Below are 14,359 nucleotides of genomic sequence, written 5' to 3' on the forward strand. Positions count from 1 at the left end.
TGAAAATAAATAATAAATAATAATTATTATTATTATAAAAATAATTATAATAATTATAATTATAAAACATGCTTAATATTGCTGACTACATGAGATTATTTCTCTTGGGGGTTCGCCAGGAATAAAAAGTATTTTATCTATCATAGTAAATAAATGTATCTATTTGTCAGATCAAGGTACATGACTTGTCCATGAGACTCTACTAAGTTGCATTTCCTTTCTGCATATTAATGAAAAACAGTCAGACGTAGGAAAAGAAAACAAATTAAAGCTAAAAATTGCATTTTCTCTGGGTTTTACTAAATAGTATATAAATTTCTATTACCATTCTCCGCATCAGACTTCCTTTCATGGTCAGTGTCAGTCAGGGACAATGCAGAATTAGCCCGGCTGGACAAACAGGAACTATGCTCTGATTTCATCCCTCTTATCCACATTCTCAGTGCATGGTCAGGTGAGGCAGCTCCTTCTGTCTCTGTGTCCACGTCAGATCCCAACTCTAGCTGGTAGCCATGCTGAGAAATACTCTGCATGTCTGTCTGGTAGCCAGAGCAGAGAGTGTGAGGAGATTCACAGAATTCCATCTCTGAGAAGAAACAGTTCAAAGAAAAAGTTTAGCAGTATGAAGAAATACCCAATAAAATTCCACTTTTTTGTCCTCATGTCCCCCTCCCCTATTGCTAGTAATTATGTGTTTTTGCAAAGTTAGAATTCTGGCCTTTTTATTTATGGTATGTAGGATTCTGTGCTTATTTTGCACTTCTTTGGCTTAAAATTATGCTCCTGTTGATTCTTATAAGGTTCTAGAAAAAGCATGCCCAAAATAGCTTTATAGCTACAATTTTAGCTTGCACAAATGTAATGAAATAAGTGAGTGCAGAGGAGTATAAAGCATAGAAAGCTGTCCTTTAAAAGATATTTTGCTTTCAGGAAGAATATATATGCTTTGTAGAGCACACCTATGCTTAAAATATTAAAATTATTGGTCTTTTTAAGCATTTCATACACATTAGTTAAGAATAAATAATTTATTGTGGTAACTGATAAAAAAAAAAACATTAAGTTTAAATACACTAAAGTATTTTCTTAAAACACATTAATCTAACCTCCAAAATTACAAGTACTTACCATCATTACTGCCCATCATCTCCAAAGGGGTGAGGCTTACTTTATCCTAATTATTGTTTCATTCTTTCTTTCAACAAATACATTAAAAATATTCAATCATATATTGCACCTCAGCAACACTTCATGTTTTGGATTCATTCTCTTCCTCTCTAAGTCTTAGTATCATAAAATGTTTCATATCTTAGATATGCCATAAGAAATCTCCCACTTTTACGGCTGAGGAAAATAAAGTCCAGAGGGTAGATGTCATTTGTCCGTAGTCCATGTCAGATAGCAACAGAGCCCTTTTCCGTAAACACTCATCTGGGCATGGTTTCTGCTAGAAGCCAATGAAACCTCATCAACTTATTGCATGAATATTAGGCATTCAGTCTTATATTCAATTTTGCATTCAATTATGGCAAGGTGTCAAAAAGGGGGAAAGATGCTTTAACAGTCCCTAATAACTTAATGAAAAATGACCTCATGCCCAGACATGTCATCTGAAAAGGCCATGGAATACCTAGATAAGGTAATCCTGGGATGTTTATCATTATATAGAATTTTCTCAAACTGACATCAGAGACAGAGTATGTCATTTGGCCAGAAAGAAGCTTAAATGAGTACATCTATCTAATTCTTGGCACATATCAATAAAATACAAATCCTAAAATGAATTTAAGTGTTTGAATACAGAAAGTGCTAAAATTTAGACAGACCATATACTAGAAAGAAGAGTGCAGAATATGAATATATATTTTAAATAGCTATTTTTGTGACATATAATTGTCAAACAAGGGTTTGATGAATCAAATCTTAATGCTTATTTAATAACCATTAGGTATCAGCACTGTGCTCTGTGAAGCATATTGTTAGCAAATAAAGCTACTATAATGTATTAGGAAAATTCGATTGTAATTTATTCTTTCAGGTTATAAGTCACTGCTGAGAATGTTACTTATGATTTCTGTGAGGAATATCATTAAGAGTAATTCTATTTTCTACAAAATTTGTCTAAATTCCAGAGGTGTGATGTTTAAAAAAATAGGCATATCAAACATAAAATCTTATGAAACTGTACTTCTCTCTGACATAAAGCTGAAAGTAAAAATCCATTTCACCTGATATAAATCTTAGTGATCTAGAATATTGCCATCAGTTAGTATTCATGCCTCTTAATTTTACAATCCTTAAATTCATTATCCACTCCTATTGTGCAGTTGTTGCTACAGCAACGTGATAATAACCTGTAAGCTTAAAGCTATAAGACACAAATTTTATACAGGCTCGCATTCACAAATTCCTTAATTCCCCTAGACCAGTGGCTCCCAAACTTCAGCAAGCTTCAGAATCACCTGGAAGGCTTTCTAAAGCACAGATGGCTGTGCTTGTCCCTCAGTTTCATTTTCTAATTCAGCAGGTCTGGAGTAGGGCCCGAGATTCTGCATTTCTAAGAATTTCCCAGGAAAAATTTTTGCTACTGGACAAAAGACCACGATTTGAAAACTATTGCCCTAGAAACTTCTCTGAAGTCATTAGGAGACGGGAAAAGGGGAGAAGTGAGGGAAAAATACTTTATTGTGGCATTACCAAAGATTTTGCAGCAACAAGCTCTAATTCTGTATAGAGAAACAAGAAAGCATTTAAACTGAATTACTGAGAAGGGCCCCCATTTATTTTCCATGGATTCAGGGCATTAATTAGGAGATTCACTTTTAAAAACACAGACTTGCATTTATTTTCGCTCATACAATGGCATATGAGATGTGACTTTCCAAAGATTTTAATATGAGCATATGAATCACAGTAAAGACGTTCATTAGAAAAGGATGAATAAATAAAAATACACAGTCAATTTGTCATTCCACATAATGAAATATTAGATAAGGTTAAAAAAGAAGACCCTGGAAGATGTAACGAGAGTTCTTCTTTGTTAAAGAGATTTTATTCCCATTCAAAAATATATATATATATATGTGAATAAGGATTTGTTCCATTCTAAGGAAATACATTGTAATATGATAAAAAAAAAAAAAGATTGTGTAATATATTTACTGGAGCTATACTCTGATTTGAATAAAAAGAAAAACCACAGATTCTCTAATTAAACAGTAATATAAAAGTACACTTCTTTGTAAATATATAATTAAGAAAAAAAGAAAGGAAAAAAACATTTTACTTATTTATAGTAAGTGATGATCATTGAACTGCCTCACTTCCCTTTCTTGAAATCAATATTACCATTGTAAGTTATTTCTTTAAATACACAAAAGTCTTGGTGGTGTTCAAAATTCCCAAAGGATTTTTCTAGAAAGCACTTAAGTGGTTGTTTTTAACCTTGCACATATAACCTTGTTACTTAAAATACTACATATGCCTAGAGAAGATAAAAGTTTTATTGGATTTATTATAGATCTATTCTTACCAATACACTAGCCAAAAGAGAAATGTTAAGTACAATCTAGGATATCTACGATTTAAATGGACACACTACCATGAGAAGTTTAACTACATTTCAAGTATAAACAGATACTGATGTTGTCAAATGAATGATGTATTTGGAGTCTCACAGACATGTATTTAATTTTTATTGTAAGAAAAATCTATTTTGCAGCCTTGTAAGAGACAAAATATGAGCAGAATAATAGAATTTAAATCCAACTTTTAAAATGTGTAAAAGATTTGAAGACATACATCACAGAAAAGAGGAATGACCAATAAGCAATTGAAAAGATGCTCAATATCACTAGTAATCAAGAAAATGAAACTAAAATCACAATGAGATACCACTATAGACCTACCAGAATGGCTAAAAAACATTCTGACCACACCATGTGTTGACAAGAATGTGGTGAAACTGCTGGTGAAACAGTAGAATAGTACGACTACTTTGGAAAACAGTTTGGCATTTTCCTCAAAAGGTAAACCTATACTTAACAGGAAATCGATGCACTTCTAGACTTTAGATCAAAGAAAACTTCTTTCTACACAAAAATCTGTACCAGGTTGTTCATAAGTTTTATACATAATAGTGAAAAGGCAGGAACAACTCAAGCGTCCATGAATAGCTGAAAGAATATACCTGTGGTATATCCACACAATGGAATACTACTCAGTCCTAAATCTGAATAATCCTTTCATATATAACAAGGTGCATGGACATCAAAATAATTACGCTGAGTGAAAAAAGTCCAACAGAATGTCTACATACTGTATGCTTCAATTTAAATAAAATTCTAAAAAATACAAACCAATCTACAGTAATGAAAAGTAGATCAGTGAGGGAGAAATGGAGAACAAGGAGTACAAAGGAACTTTTAGGATGATTTAAATGTCTGTTTTCTTGATTGTGGCTATAGTTTCACATGTGTATATGAGCCAAAGTTTATCATATTGTATATTTCAAGTATGCGTAGTCTATTATACTTCACTTACACCTCTCTATTTTTTTTAGTGGACTATATACCATCAGATAGTAAGACAGTGAAGAGACTAGAGAATAAGTCAATTTTCATAGGTGGAACCTAAGGTCTCTCAGCTAGCAGGAGGCCCTGCTCCTTTTCTCCTCGTGAAAGAAAGTACATGTAACATTAAAGAAAAGGTAGCCAACATGCTATCTTGCTTATATCTAAGCATGAGGCAATCAGGGCCAACCGATACTTGATTTCTTGGTGACTTCTAGGGAGTACTTTTTTTGTAGGAACATAACAGATGAAAGCCATTTTTAGGGGGGATACTAAGATGAAAGAGATCACTGAGGAGCTTTCAGCAGCTAAGGAACATTCTATAGCTGGGGATCATGAGACTAAGTTGAGTGGATCTGGCACATAGGATCACTTTAGGCCTCTATTAATGCTAATAAATTATTTTTTTTTCAAAAAATGTTATGAAGTACTGAATAAAATGAGCTACTGTATTTTCTCTCTGAATCTAAGGATTGATCTTCAGCCTGGAAAAGCCATTTATCAAAATTTAAAGGGCCTTTCAGCTGGAACCACCATCTTCCAGTAATTCACCAAAATGACTAAGACAAAAGGAAAGAGGAGAAAGAAGCATCCGCTATATGTTCTCTAGGTCTTTTAGAAAACATGGAGTTGTTCCTTTGGCCATATACATGCAAATCTATAAGAAAGATGATATTGTAGACATCAAGGGAATGGGCACTGTTCAAAAAGGAATACCTCACAAATGTTACCATGGCAAAACTGGAAGAGTTTACAACGTTACTCAGCATGCAGTTGGAATAGCTGTAAACAAAAAAGTTAAGGGCAAGATTCTTGCCAAAAGAATTAATGTACGTATTGAGCATATTAAACACTCTAAGAGCTGAGATAGTTTCCTGAAATGTGTGAAGGAAAATGATCAAAAAAGAAAGAAGCCAAAGAGAAAGGTACCTAGGTTCAACTGAAGCACCAGCCTGCTTCACCCAGAGATGCACACTGTGTGAGAATCAATGGAAAGGAGCATGAGCTTCAGGAACCCAGTCCCTATGAATTCATGGCACAATAGGTGTTAAAAAAAAAAAGACCTCTAATTGAGTAGCTGTCCCCTCCTCCAAAGAAATATGTAAAGAAAACTAACTGTCCTAATTTTGGGGTGATATCTTTACTACTCAGATTTAGTGTTTTTTTTTTTCCTTATTCAAAGATGTGAGGTGGTTTACTATGCAACAAAGAGTATAATTGTTAGGAAACTGCATCTGTTGCATTATATTACAGTTAAGCTCATGGGAAGTTGATCATTCATAATTGCATCGTAAATAGCTGTATTTTAAGGATCAAGGACTTGCATTTGAAGCCTGCTACTTAAAAATAGATTGTTTAAAGCAAAATAATAATAATTAATAATAATAATAATAAAATAAAAACTTAAAAGGGAAAGTAATAGTTATCTATATCAGTGTGTTTCTGGAAATGCCATTTCTGAGTTTCTGATAAGCTCAAGGCTTAGTTTTTGTTAAAATTCTACCCATCCACACTTCCTCTAGAAAGAGAGCTTTAAGGCATCACACTCCAAATAAATAATTGGAGGTCAAAATCTGTGATTAATCTTAGCCATGACCTGAGTGATTTGGGATATAACTTTAAAATGTATAGTCTGTTTCCAAAATAAGGAAGAGGGAGAGGAGATAAAATTATTAGCTAATTACTGTGACTCATAACAAATCTTATGAATTATATGCAAAAGCAGATGTTATTAATTAGCCATGTGGTTTTTCTGAATAAGTCACTTACATCTTGGGGCCTCAGTTTCCTCATTTGTAAAACGTTCAGGTCTAATTTGAAATAAACCTTTAGGTAACTCTCATATTCTAAAATTCTGTAATTATAACTTGAGCCTGTTATGGTAAAATGTGAAAATGTTAACATTTTCAAATGGGGAAAAGGTTATTGGTTTTATAAATAAAGGTGCTATTCATACTTCTATTGTGAAGGATAATCATATATGTTAGCAAATTAAGATCTTGTGTCATGAGTACAAGTCTGCTATATTAAAGTATTGATATAGCCTAGGTATCCATTGTAAATTGTGAGATTAGTGATAGAGTATATAAAATATATAATGTTAAAAAGCAACTGAGTGAATAGTTATTCATTGAACATAAAATCATCAGTTAATAAACATGGCTACTGCAAATAGTACTTTATAGTACAATGAATAAAAATTCATATAATTAAAAGTTCTTACTGACCCACTAGTAATTCATTACTGGTTCCAGGGAAAGTGCAATGGATTATCAAAGACTTAAGCAAGAAACACAAAGACAGAAAGAAATGAGCAACACTAGATAGGAAATAATTAATTTTCACTACTAGGTACACAATTTTGTATTTCTCAGTTTGGGGCTTTTAAAAGAAAACAATATCAAATTGTCAAACAAATAAGTTAATGTAAGTTTGCTTAAACATAGCTCCACTGAACACCCACTCAATTTCAAGTAAAGAAAACAAAACAAAATATACCTCTGATTTCTCAGTCTTAGAAAATTAGCCCAATTTAATTTCCTCTTTTACTTTGTGAAAAAGTTTTATCGAATTCCACAGAACTGAGCATTAAGCAGAGAGAGCAAACAGGATCATGGCATGTCCTTTGCCAAGGCCCAAATGACAACGAAGTAATAAAGGCACCACCCAGACCTGGCATGTATTTTCTGTTGCAGGCTCATCAGCCTTTTCTGGGGAACAGAGATGAGACAAAGAGTGTTGTCCATGCAAAATGGAATCCTGCAGTTATCAGAGGACTTAAAGAAAATAACTAAGCTTCCTGAAGCCTAATCTCCCCCTTATAGCTCCAAATGCACCCATTATCCCAGTACTCAGGGCCCGCCAATTACTCCTTACTATTCAAGACTTCTCCATCTGTCAGCATAGTGAAAATCATGGCAAAAATTTAGGCAGAGTTAAAGCCTGAAGTAGTATGCCAAACAATATTGACTAACTGGAGCCATCTCAGACATAGTTAAAAGGCCATGTTAATGGATGCTCTCAGAAGTACAGTGAGTTGCAAATCTGTAAAAATGGCTCAAACCAGAGAATGACACAGAATTATAGCATAAAGGAGATGAATTAAAAACTTGGAAGAAAACATCAAAAGGGACTCCAATCATATTTAGAGAGATGAGAATATCCTTCAACAATCTAATGAGGAAGAAAATTTGAGGTGGGAATAAGCCAGTTCTATTTCCTTGAACTAATCTTAGTACAGGGTCCAATTTTGACTGTACTCACATAAGATGGAAGAAATTGTTCTAAAGCTAACTCAGACAACAGTTACCACTACAATTAAAAAGGTGATGCCTGTTCCACAGTTTTCATAACAACAACAAAAAAGAGTCTGGAAAAAGAATCAAGGACTAAAAAAGATGGTAGGAAGTCTGAGACTTCAACAGAAATTTAGATCAACGAGAACCTGCTCATGTTCCCTTAATTTCGACATTTTAAATGAAAAAGAGACTTCATGACCTAAATGAGAAATTTTCAGGGCTACTGAACAGTGCAAATGCATAGTGCTCAGTGGCCCTAAAAACTTCTCATTTCTTTCCTGTGTTGGTCCAATTTTCTGGCTGTTCATAACACTTTGGTGCTTGAATCCTTATTGACCACCATGGACTTCCAGGTATACTACTTTATTTTCATTATGTTCACTAAACACATAAAGCTGTTTAGTGTGTGTGTATGTGTGTGTGTGTGTATGTGTGTGTGTGTGTGTGTGTGAATTTTAAACTATATTAGTCTGTCACACAATTTCATCTAGAGAAGGAAGACCAGTGAGCTAAAGAAATAAATGACCATGAAAAATACTTACAAATGCTTCAAACACACACTCATAAATGCAAACAGTGTGATTTCTGCAACATTCTACACTAATCTGTAAGCATTTATTTTGTGATGAGTAAGTAAAAATGCCAAGATAGAACTGTGCACCAGAGTCGGTGTCCAAAAACTACTGAATAAACTAAGTTCTGCTCCATGAGGGGATTCTTCTCACCATCTTTCAAAGGTGCCCTTTTTATTTTTGCCTCTGTATCTTTGAATATATTGTCTCAACTACCTGGAATACCTTCCTCTGATTTTTTACTACTCTAATTCCTAATATCCAGCCTGTGTCTGTACCTTCAGAAAATATGCTTTAATTTTGTTCTTCTCTCTCATTAATCTTACCCTTCTCTAGAACATTTCTAATCTTTACTACATAATTTTATGTCTATATATTTCTTTTTTTCTTTATACTTACATCATCGGTATTACCTCTTGAATTAGATCTCCAGATTTGAGAATGTGTTCTAAACTTTTGGTATCTCTCAAAATCAAATAAGATAATTTCTTCAAAATGTTGTATAATCTATGAAGTACTACATAGATACAAGGTACTATTTCATTCTCCCCAGGCCCTAGAATAATTCTAGACAAAGAACGATCATTAAATACCAAAGTTTCGAAGTCAGTAGTTAATATGAAACCACTTTCAAAACGGTTAAATTATTGAAGAAAAGTCTGACACATATGAGATGGTATTGCTTAATATAAAACAGGATCTACCAATGAAAATTGAAAAACTGGGAGTGACATCAGAAACATGATGGAGTGAGAGACATCCCCAGATCTCTACCCTTGAAACAACAATATGGTAGACATCCAAAACTAATAAAGAACACCAAACCTGCACACCAGCACATCTGAGCGTGGGATATGCAAACAAGAGCTACCACAGGTCAGAATCCCAGGAGTCTGGCAGTAGACTGGGAGAAACAAAGAAGCTGCCTCTCCTGGCTGGAGCTCCCTGCAGGAGGAGGGGGAGAGAAGAAGCCACAGCAGGTTCATTAAACAACTCTTCCTGGGAAACCTATGAACTCCATGTGGCCAACGGCAGTGCCTAAAGATCAGGGCAGAAAGCAGAGAAACAACAGTTGATTACTAGCCACGGTAGCAAAACGTGAGGAGGAGATGGAACCCCCATCCCCCAACCGAGAGGGGCCCTCTCCACATATCCTCTAAGTCCGAACACCTCGGAGCCTCAGGGGAATATGAGTAAATGCTACCAAAACTGTCGCTAACACTGGCAGGGACAGAGATTGAGGGTAATGAGCATGATTGAATATTTCTAAGAAAAAAAGGCATAATTAAGACCTTATATAAAGCAAGGATCCAAGAGGCTTAGATGCCACATACTGGAAACCAAAAGAAAAATGCCATCATAGCAACAGGCTAAAGAGATACTTTTATATAACAAATCTTTCTGGAAAAATAACACAAAACACTTCCATTAATGCCCAGGTGGAGAAATAGTCCATTAAACACTATGAACAACCAAGATGACAAGGCAGCTCAGAAACAAAGAGAAAAATCTCCAGAAAATAAACTTAATGATATATAAATATGAGACCTAAATGACAGAGAATTCTGGAAGATACTTCTGAAAAAAACACAATGAGATTGGAAAAATTTATATCAACAATTTCAGGAATTGAAAAAAACAACTAGATGAGCAGAATGAGTGCTTTAGTGGAGATTGAAACCCTAAATAAAGAACCAAATAGAACTTCTGTAGATGAAGGAAACACTGAACAAGACAAAAAATGAAATAGCAAGCTCGGAAAACAGAGTCAACCAAATGGAGGAAAGGACCAGTAATATTGAAGACAGAAATCTAGAAATAAGAGGAAGAGAGAGACCGAAGAATGAAAAATAAGGAAAGAAAAATACAACGCCTGATACCATCAGGAAAGGAAACAAGAATAATGGGCATTCTCGAAGAGGAGGAAAGGGAGCAGGGATTAGAAAGCATTTTCAGACAAATAGTTGAAGAGAATTTCCCAAATCTAAGGAATGAGCTGGAAATTGGAATTCAAGAAGTCATCAGAACACCCAATTATCTCAACCCAAAAAGGCCTTCACTAAAACACTTTGTATTGAAATTATCAAAAATTAATGACAAAATGAAGAATTCTCAGGTCAGTCAGGGAAAAGAAGTTGGATACCTATAAAGAAAAACCCATTAGGTTATTGTCAGACTTCTCAGCACAAACATAAGCCAGAAAAGATTGGATTCAAATATTCAAACTATTAAATGAAAGGAATTACCAGCCAAAAATAATTCATTCAGCAAAGTTCTCCTTTAGATACAAAAGAGAAATAAAGACCTTATCAGACATACAAAAACTGAGGGAATTCTCCACTACGAGGCCTGCATTACAAGGATTACTGAAAGGGGTTAGCTCACATAAAACAAAACGACAAAAAAAAAATACGTAACTATGAGTAAGGCGACTAGCAGGTATATAGAAGCAGAGGAGTGCAACCTTTACTAAGAATAGGGACATTATAAGCTTAAACAAAAAGAAGAATTTTGCAATTTAGACAACAATGACAGAAAAAGGGAGGATTCAAGATCCAAATTCACAAAGGGAAAGGTAGATAAGGCACGCACGGAAGAAAAAAGAATGTATATGTGTGTGTATCACTGTGGTGTGTGTGTATAACTATCCTCTACATATTCGTTTATAGTAACAAGATGCCCAAGATTCAGAACTTAAGTATAAAACATAAAAGAAGGATCAGAGGAAAAATTCACAAAATCCAACCAAAATAAAATAAACAAACAAACAAGGATAAGGAAGCAAAGGAAATGCTGAACTATCAAAAAGGAAAACAAAATGGTTATAGAAAAACCTCAAATTTCAATAATCACCCTAAATGTAAATGGATTGAACTCACCAATAAAAAGGCATAGAGTTGCAGAATGGATCAGAAAATAAAACCCAACCATATGCTGCCTCCAGGAGACATATTTCAGCTCCAAAGATAAATATAGACTCAAAGTGAAAGGGTGGAAAATGATATTTCAAGCAAATGGCATTCAGAGAAAAGCAGGAGTAGCGGTGCTAATATCAGATGAAATAGATTTCAAAATAAAAAAGGTAAAGAAAGATACTGAGGGGCACTTCATAATGATAAAGGGAATCATGCACCAAGAAGACATAATACTTACTAATATCTATGTTCCCAATCAGGGAGCCCTGAAATATATAAAGCAATTGCTAACAGAACTAAAGCGAGAAACAGACTTAAACACCATCATAGTAGGGGACCAAAATACCCCACTGTCAGATATGGACAGATCATCCAAACAGAAAATCAATAAGGAGAACACATCTTTAAATGACACATTAGCCCAACTGGACATAATTGACATTTGCAGAGTCTTTTATGACATATAAACTGCTTACACATTCTTCTTTAGTGCACAGGGAACATTCTCAAGATGGAATACATACTGGGACACAGAGATACCCTCAACACATATAAGGGTTAAAATCACACCAACTATATTCTCTAATCATAATGCTTTTGAAGCTAGAGATCAACTGTAAAAAGAAAGCAGGAAAAAACATAAATACATGGAGATTAAACAACATGCTCTTGAAGAATGACTGGGTAGGAGAAGAAATGGAACGAGAGATCAAGACATACCTAGAAACGAATGATAATTATAGTACAACATATCAAAACTTCTGGGTCAGGGCAAAAGAGGTCATAAAAGGAAAGTTCATATCATTACAGGCCTATCTCCAAAAACAAGAATGCCTAAATAAACAACCTAATGCTTCATCTGTAAAAAACTAGAAAAGGAAGAAAAAATGAAGCCTAAAGTCAGCAGATGGAAAGAAATAATCAAAATTAGAGCAGAAATAAATGAAATTGAAAACAAACAACAACAAAAAAATAGAAAAAAAAATAAATGCAACCTAGAGCTGGTTCTTTGAGGAGGTTAATAAAATTGACACGCAGAAATACAAAGGATCATACAAGAAGAATACTATGAAAAATATCATAATGTAGAAAAAATGGACCAGTAGTTGGAAAAATACAATCTTCCTAAATTCAATCAAGAAGAACTAGAAAATCTAAATAGACTGATCAGCAGCATGGAAATTGAAACAATCATCAAAAACCTACCAAAAAGTAAAAGTCCAGATGGCTTCACCAGTGAATTCTACCAAACATTGAAAGAAAATGTAATACCTATTCTCCTCAAATTCTTGCAAAAAATCAAAGAGGAGGCAACCTATTTTATGAGGTCAATATTACTCTGATACCTAAACCTGGTAAGGATAACACACGCAGAAAAGGAAACTACAGACCAATATCTCTCATGAAAAAGGAAACTACAGACCAATATCTCTCATGAACACAGATGCAAAAATCCTAAATAAGATACTAGAGAACTTAATACAGCAATATATTAAAAAGATTATACAGCACGATCAAGTGGGTTTTATCCAAGGGCACAGTGATGGTCCAAGATCTGCAAATTGATTAATGTGATATGCCACATGAAGAAATTAAAAAATAGGAATCATATGATATCAATAGATGCAGAAAAAGCTTTCAACAAGATACAGCATCCATTTATGATCAAAACACTTAACAAAATCAGTATAGAAGGAAAGTACCTTAAAATAATAAAGGTCATATATGACAAACCCTCAGCCAACATTACACTTAATGATGAAAAAGTAAAAACTTTCCCTCTAAGATCAGGAACAAGACAATTCTGTCAACTATCACCATTGTTGTTCAGTATATCATTGGAGGTCCTAGCTGGTGCACTGAGGCAACAGTAAGATGTAAAAGGCATCCAAATAGGAAACGAAGAAGTCAAACTGTCAGTATTTGTGGATGACATGATTCTCTATATAGAAAACCCTAAAGACTCCACAAGAACACTACTAGAAACAATAAGCAAATCCAGGAATATTTCTCGATACAAAATCAATGTTCAAAAATCCATAGCGTTCCTATACTCTAATAATGAACTGTCAGAAAAAGAAGTGGAAAAAATAATTCCTTTTGCAATTGGAAATAAAAGAATAAAATACTTAGGAAGAAATCTTCAAATGAAACATGTAAAGGAACTGTGTAATGAAATCTATAAGACCCTATTAAAATAAATCGAAATAGATATAAAGAAATAGTAAGATATTCCATGTTATTGGATTGGAAGAACTAACATAGTTAAAATGACCTTATTACCTAAAGCATTATGCAGGTTTAATGCAATCCTTATCAAAATTCCAATGGTATTTTTAAAAGAAATAGAACAAAATGTCATCAGTTCTGTATGGAAGCACAAATGTCCCCAAATCACCAACACTACCCTAAGAAAAAAGAACTAGGCTGGAGGCATCACTATTTCCAACTTCAAATTACACTACAAAGCAACAATAATCAAAACAAGATGGTATTAGCAGAAAAACAGACACACAGATGAGTGGGACAGAATCGAGAGTCTAGAAATATAACTATGTTTATATGGGCAAATAATTTTTGACAAAAAGTTAAAAACATACAGTAGAGAAAGGAAAGCCTCTTCAATAAATGGTGCCAGGGAAACTGGAAAGCCACTTGCATAAGGATGAAACTAGACTGTTGTCTATCACCACACACAAAAATTAACTCAAAATGGATTTAAGACCTGAATAGAAGACCTGAAACAATAAAATGCTTAGAAGAAAACTTAGGAACTAAACTCAAGGACCTTGGACTTAAAGAGGATTTTATGAATTTGACCACAAAAGCAAGAAAATAAAAGAAAAATAAATGGATGGGACTAAACTAAAAAGCTTCTGTACAGCAAAAGAAACCATTAACGAGGTAAAGAGACAACCATCCGAATGGGAAAATATATTTGCAAGCAACGCCTCCGACATGGGCCTAAAATCTAATATATGCAAAGAACTCATACAACTCAA

The 14,359-nt window shown here is 34.0% G+C and overlaps 1 protein-coding gene and 1 pseudogene across 3 annotated transcripts in view; one reads left to right on the plus strand and one right to left on the minus strand.

The window, feature by feature from the left end:
• The window catches only part of TENM1 (teneurin transmembrane protein 1), a 756,077-nt gene that overhangs the window by 667,899 nt on the left and 73,819 nt on the right, over nt 1-14,359 (minus strand). For all 3 annotated transcript variants that reach the window (XM_006916168.3, XM_006916167.3, XM_006916166.3), the window contains exon 2: nt 326-586. In XM_006916168.3, coding sequence (XP_006916230.1) covers nt 326-586 — 261 coding nt within the window. The remainder of the gene's footprint in view (nt 1-325; nt 587-14,359) is intronic.
• LOC107195947 lies at nt 5,128-5,616 on the plus strand (annotated as a pseudogene).

Source organism: Pteropus alecto, unplaced genomic scaffold (genome assembly GCF_000325575.1).
Source record: "Pteropus alecto unplaced genomic scaffold, ASM32557v1 scaffold116, whole genome shotgun sequence".
Lineage (NCBI taxonomy): Eukaryota > Metazoa > Chordata > Mammalia > Chiroptera > Pteropodidae > Pteropus > Pteropus alecto.